Source organism: Drosophila montana, unplaced genomic scaffold (genome assembly GCF_035044405.1).
Source record: "Drosophila montana isolate Dmon_TW-CO22-7 unplaced genomic scaffold, ASM3504440v1 contig_779_1, whole genome shotgun sequence".
In the NCBI taxonomy this organism is placed as follows: Eukaryota; Metazoa; Arthropoda; class Insecta; order Diptera; family Drosophilidae; genus Drosophila; species Drosophila montana.
Genome location: NW_026999075.1, coordinates 1951791 through 1958428, shown reverse-complemented (window position 1 = coordinate 1958428; position 6638 = coordinate 1951791). Strand labels below are relative to the sequence as shown.

At 45.3% G+C, this 6638-nt stretch overlaps 1 protein-coding gene across 1 annotated transcript; it reads right to left on the bottom strand.

Annotated features, from left to right (window-relative positions):
* Positions 1-4543: 4543 nt before the first annotated feature.
* Positions 4544-6169, bottom strand: LOC135439910 (putative uncharacterized protein DDB_G0271606). Its single transcript, XM_064698775.1, has 3 exons — positions 5729-6169; positions 5106-5247; positions 4544-4890 (listed from the first exon to the last, which is right to left on the bottom strand). The coding sequence occupies exons 1-3, from the start codon at positions 6167-6169 to the stop codon at positions 4544-4546; spliced, it is 930 nt and encodes a 309-aa protein (XP_064554845.1).
* Between the last annotated feature and the right edge of the window lie 469 nt (positions 6170-6638).

Genomic DNA, 6638 nt, shown 5'->3' with positions numbered 1-6638 from the left:
CTTCGTTAGCTGTTGAAAAAGCTTTTTTTCTCGTAATGATCATGTTCCTAAATTCCTTTTTAATGGAGTCAGGAACTATGATGTCATTGACATTGGTGAAATTAACATCGGCACAGTTGTAGTACTGAAGTTTTTCAGCTGGTGCCCTGGTATTCTAGAGTGTTCTCTGCTAGATTTAGCTTAACTCCGGCCTGTGCTAACAAGTCGAAGCCTATAATAGCGTCAAACGAGCTGAGAGTGTCTAGTAGAAAAAATGGGGAAGTGTGCCTGAAAATGTTCATCAGGCACTTTTGCTTAATCTGGGTGGAACCGTGTATGGAGTTCACCGAAAATGTTTTGGCGACCGGCATTATGGTCTTTAGCTCCTTTACAGGCTTGACATAATTTTTCGCCGCGCCTTTGTCGATTAGCATTTTTTATGTTCTCCCAGCCAACCGTCGTTCGATGAACGGCAACCGGGATTGCTCCCTAAAAAATGAATTGAGTCTTCACTCGGGGCGTACTTTCCGCCGCTTTCGCCGCCTTTTCGACCTCTGCCTTGAGTTCTTTGGACTCCTCTTGGACAGCGTTATTAACACGTTGTCGTCTCTGTCGAACGGTCTGAGGAATTACGCCGCGTTCGAATCATTGGCCTGACGTTTACTATAATCGGTACGTTGCCTAAAATTGGAGGATGAGTCAGCCTCCATCGGCTGTGGGGCCTGCGCTTGATTGTCTTTGTTAACCTCCTCCTGGGCGTTGCCCTTTTGGCGCTTAACAAAGTGCGGGTTCCTATCTTGGTTATGCTCTTCCTTGGTATACCTGCCTGGCTTATTCTGGGAACGACCCTTGCTGTTTTCAGCCCCTTGAGCCCGCTCCTCGCGTATGAATTCGCGAACATGCTCCTCTCAATACTTGACTCCGCCTCTCTGGCCAGAGCTAAAGCAGAAGGTAGGTCTTTGGGCTGTGCAGGGAAAACCACAGCTCTGAGCGAAATGAGACCCGAAATGAAGGCATGCAGGGCGTCAGCTCTTACTTCTGCGTTGAGCAAATCGGCGCCCTCCTGCTCGTGTGACATAACAATTTTATTGGTCACCAGTGTCAGTTTCCTTTCGACTTCGTCGTAATGATGCATGAGGGGCATACCGCCCTGTCTGACCATTTCTAGGCCTTGCCTGAGCAAGCGCAACGATGTTTTATCGGAGTATGTACAATCCAGTCTGGCCAAAATGGCATCAAAATTTAGCACAGTATTGTATGACACAAGGAGGGCTCCAGCTGCGCCCCTAATTTTGTTTCTCAAGATAGCAACAGCCTGGTAATGTGTAGCGCTGCCGTTGTAGGGTTTGAACAGGGCGTACAGATAGGGCCGATTGCCTCCATTCTACGTAGTCATTTTGAGAGCCAGTGAAATCTGGCACAGACTTGATTACGTCAAGTGGAATATCACACCTGACATCAGGCCTAACGGATACTTTCTCATAAATGGTGATCTGAGGTGCTTCCACCTGCAAACTCTGCACTTAAGTAACTAACGCATTTATCTGGGACTGTAACTGAGATTGCTGCTGTGCCAATGCCTGTCTGACGGCATTGTCAATGGGTGCTTGGATCTGTGTGGGGTCCGTGGTGTTATCTACCAGGGTACTTGTTAATGGTTGATCTATTCCCTGACCAACTTGTTCCGATTCCCAACTATCCTCGCTATCGTATTCACGTTTCACGTCCCTATAAGCACCTGCTCAACTCATTGGCTGTTGGTTGGCACTACACAAGTATTCTTCGCCGAACACAAAATTTTTTTTTTTTTTTTTTTATTTCTATTAAGTGTAGAACCTGTACAATCATAATTTAGTACCTTAACAACACATGGATGGCAAATGTAATTAAAAACCGAACCCCATACCGCTGTATGAAGATTTTAGATTCAGGTAGTCTTACTGTCGTCCAATCGTGTTGGCAAAACCTTGCCGTTTAAGTCGCCTTGAAGGTCGGGCAGGGAGTAGTCCTCTTGCGAGCAGGGAGCGGTGTCTCAGCAATCTTTCGCTGCATCTGCTTGTGAACCTTCCAATCTGTTCCTCGACTGTATGCAGTTTGAGATCTTTATGGAGCGTGGAACCGCGTACGTACCAGGGACAGTTCGTTATCTGACGTAGTACCCGATTCTGCAATACCTGTATACGTTTATAATTGGATTTGGTGCAATCCCCCAAATCTGCACTACATAAAGCCATATTGGCAAAATACAGTGCACGTATACAGCTCTTTTGCATCTAAGCGGCAAGGTGCTTCTTTTATTGTTGAGCCACCGCAGTTGTTGCAATCTGTGACGACATTTTTTTACCGTAGCTTTGAGGTGTGTTCCAAAGGTAAGGCGCTTGTCCAATGTGATGCCGAGATACTTGGCTTGTGACGGCTGCTCCAGGGTAACTCCCTCTAGCTGGATTGGAGGGGTATGCATCAGCCTTTTGAGAGTGAAACATGGGTTTATTGTTTTGAGCGGGTTAACCTTCAAATTCCATCGTTTGCACCAAGCTGCGAGATTATCAAGATATCCCTGTAGTCCATTTCTTGCTTCTACGCGACTTTTGGGATTATAAATGACTGCGATGTCATCAGCATATGTCGCAATAATAGCCTTAGAGGGAGCTTCCATATGTTGAGAGGTGGGGCTGGGTATATCTGAAGTATACAAGGAGAAGAGCAGCGGACCAAGAACACTGCCCTGCGGCACTCCTGCTCGCACAGTATAAGTGGACGAGTATGTGTCCCTTACCTTGACCTTGAACTCTCGTCCTTCCAGATATGACCTTAAAAGACCATAGTACGGTGCAGGTAAAAGGTTTTTTATTTTGCACAGTAATCCATCGTGCCACACCTTGTCGAACGCTTGTTGCATGTCAATGAAGACAGCGTTGGAGAACTCTAGGTCGTCAAAAGCCTGCATGATGTGTTTCACCAATCTATGGACCTGTTCCACAGTGCCGTGTCCCTCTCGAAAGCCGAATCGATGATCCGGCAAGATATTGCATTGCCTTATTATGGCAGTAATCCGATTGGCAATAGTCCTCTCCCATAATTTAGACAGGGAGGGTAAGAGACTTATTGGCCGATACGACTCAGGATCAACTTCTGGTTTCCCTGGCTTGTGAATCATCAGAATCGCTGCTAATTTCCATTGCTTTGGAAACACTTGGAGCCTGATAATAGCATTAAAAATTAATACAATATAGAGGAGCGCTCTTGTAGGCAGGGCTTTCAACGTAGCATTACAAGTCCTATCGATACCCGGAGTCTTATATTTCGGCAATAGCTGGATCGCTTCAGTTATTTCTTCAATCCTTATAGGATCAATAGGCAGGGACATCTGCAATGGGGTCTGGAGATTCTGTTGGGTCTCCCTAGTCTGCTCTATCGTAGCAAAGTCGTAAGGAGTGAAACGAGCCTCTAGATGGTATCCGAAAGCATTAGCCTGTTCCCTTTCGTTTTTAGCAAGTTCGCCACCAGGACATCGGACAGGAACCTGTCTAAAGGGTTGTCGTTTAAGCGATTTTGTGCATTTCCATAGAGAGTAGTTCGCATCGACGGTGTAGTCCATGGAAGCCAGTTTTTGCTCGAAGAAATCACTTCTGAGTTCCCTTAAGAGGAGACGTAGCTGTTTTGCTGCTCGATTCCATAAAATTCGGTCCCAAGGATCTTGAGATCGAATTGCCCATCTTCTCAGGCGCCTCATTGTTCTAATTTGATCTTTAGCTTCCCTCGTGAGAACAATGCCATAACTAATGGGGCGTGACTCGGGACTGGGTGGGGTTGTGGCAGTAGCAGCTCTATGTATATTTTCTGTTAGAAAATCTACGGTTGGTGATTAACCGAGGGGTTGGCCTGACATTGGAACCATCTGTTTGCAAATGTACAACAAGGGCTATATGGTCAGAGTCCAAGTCCCAGCTTTGGCAGATATTTGCTTGAGAATCCAGTATACCATGGTATAATGCGAAATCAATGCAAGTAGGTGTGTGTCTGGACACATATGGATATCTAGTTGGTGATCCTGTTGCAAGAATTTTAGCTCCTCTGGCTGTAATGGCTTCGGCTAGTTCCCGGCCCCTGGGTGAATTGTAGGTATCTCCCCACAGCCAATGTCGCGCATTCCAGTCTCCACCAATCAGATACCTTTGGCCGCAAGAAGCGAGTATGTCACTGAAGTGCCTCTCTTCGATTCTATTCCTTGGTGGACAGTATATGGCACTATATACCATGTCTCCCAATTCTGTGGCAACTTTTATTGAAGACATTTGTATGGTTCGCGTTTCAATGACCCTTTGTGGAAAATGGCGGAGAGAACTCCTCACGAATACCGCCGCTCCTCCGCCGCCGTGATTGTTACTTGCTGGCTTGTAAGCTGGATAGAAGGTATACCCGAATATGTTGACTGTTTCCCCTCGGTTTAGTCTGATCTCATTTAAGAGGAGAATATCGACGTTGTTGTTGTGCACGAAGAGCTCAACTTCTCTGGCTTTTCCTGCAATGCCATTGACATTCCAGATAAGGATCTTGAGTGAATTCATTGTGACGCTGAGGCGTTTATATAGAGCTGGCGAGTCGATGTATCCCCAGTCCATTGCTTTATCATGTTGGCCATTTCATGAACCGATTTCTCGAGCCGTTCTAGTCGTTGACTGTTTTGCTTGTTTTGTTGTTGTTGTTCCCGTTCCTGCTCCAGAAGCCATAAGAGGAATTGCTGCTGCTGCTGTATTTGCAGCTGTTGTTGCCCTTTCAAAAATTGCTGTTGCTGTTGTTCCAATAGTGACTGAACGTCAACTGGATGCTGCTGCTGCATAATATTTTCTTTTGGTAGTTGCGCTTGAAGATCATGTAGACGGCGCTGGGCAGGTTGGTTGCCGTTTCTTGCTATTGAGGCATAGGACTTGCCTCCATTATTGACGCTAGAATTGTTAGGGATTTGTTGTGTTTGTTGCTGTCGAGTTGGTTGTTGCTGCTGCTGTTTTCGTTGTGGTTGTATCTACTTTGCTTGATTTTTATCCCTGCTGATCTGTCTGGACGGCAACGTGGAAGACTGTTGCTTCATTGCAGAGCCCATCGATCGTCTAAGATACTCCTGGTACCACTGGCATCCTTAATAGCTTGCCATATGATTCCCATTACAGTGGATACAGGTAGGCTGTTCATCTTGGGAACGTGCGCATAGCTTGGTGAGATGATCTTCACCACATCGTGCACAATTGGGATGACGACGGCAGTATTTGGCTGTGTGACCGTATTCCTGGCATCGTGTGCATTGTGCGATTTCAGATGTTTTGCGCATCCTTTCTATACTCACCTTTTGTCGGCAAAGTGTTTTGATATCATATATTTCATTAATTTTAGCGCATGGCCTAATATTAATGAAGAATATATTGAGCTTTTCGTCTTTGTTAATCCTTGATCTTGGGTTATGTACCTGCAGAGCATCAAATCCATTTCTTTTAAAATTGGAAATAATTTCGTGGCTTAAAGTGCTATGGTGAAGCCCCCTAACTACAATTCTGTAGGGTTTCTCTTCCTTCAATTGGTATGTATGAAACTCAATACCAATACCATTAAAATGCTTAACAATAGCTCTGTAAGTGTCACTGTCTTTGGGAAATATTCTGGCTGTTTCTCCTTGGCTGACTTTGACTGCCACTTTATCTAGGCTAGTGACCTCCATAATGAGTTCAAAGAGATCATTAAGGTCAGCAATACTCACAACTATTTGCGGTGGCTTTGGGGTATTGTTAAGATGATTGTTCGTATTGGATACGTTGTGTTGTGAGTTGTTGGCTGTGTCACTTGCATCAGTACTATCATTAGTAATATTCTGATGAGCAGCCTCAGAAGCTTTAGTAGGACCTTCATTTGTAACTCTAGAACTTTCGTCAACATGGCTTCCACTGGTAACTTCCATGTCCATATCCATGTCTAGCAAGGCAAACCTGTTGCTAGAGTTTGCCATGCTAGTTGATGCTGAGGGTGCGACCAGCTTCAAATCTTTGTTCGGCCTGGTAACGGTTGTATTGGGAGATAAAGATTTCTTCCTCTTATTTTTCATTTTTTTTTGGTCTTTCACCAATTTTGTAGCAGCTCCACTGAGTGTAGGAGCGGCAATGTCTGAGGAGTGTTGGGTGCCACAAGTTCCTTGGTTATCCATGCTTCCGCCAGGGCTCGTACTGCTGATTGCAGCAGTTGCCGCAGTTGCCGTGGTGTATGTAGGATTACTAGTAGCACTAGTAAATGTTAGTGTTGTGGTTACTGTGCTGATGTTCTGAGTATCAGTACATAAAAGGCGGTTAAAAAGCTCTGTCCTGATCTCCAATGGTGATTTCCCAGCTACTTGGCGCATTAATCCATAATCAATCTGCTTATTACTAAGCTGAGAGTTAGATAAAATTAATTTGATTTGTGTTACTTAGCTGATAAGCGCGGCGTATATTGCCCCTCTTGTGTGGCTGCGCGCAGAGAGAGGGGTAATGTTCTGCCCAAACGGGCAGCGAGTGCAGTCTTGTCGCACAACACGTGTGTTTTGTTGTCAAACTGCCGACACTGCACGTGGCAGCGTCCGAAATTTACGGTTTGTGCTATTTTAGCACACTTATGTAGATTCCACAATATATCAACAC

What these genes read in the sequence shown, in the direction of transcription:
- LOC135439910 (XM_064698775.1), bottom strand. Translation starts at nt 6,169, where the DNA reads ATGGATAACCAAGGAACTTGTGGCACCCAACACTCCTCAGACATTGCC. An exon ending in CAAAGCCACCGCAAATAGTT is followed by an intron (nt 5,248 to 5,728) that starts GTGAGTATTGCT and finishes ACGGTCACACAG; the next exon opens with CCAAATACTGCCGTCGTCAT. An exon ending in AGCTATTAAGGATGCCAGTG is followed by an intron (nt 4,891 to 5,105) that starts GTACCAGGAGTA and finishes ATGCCTCAATAG; the next exon opens with CAAGAAACGGCAACCAACCT.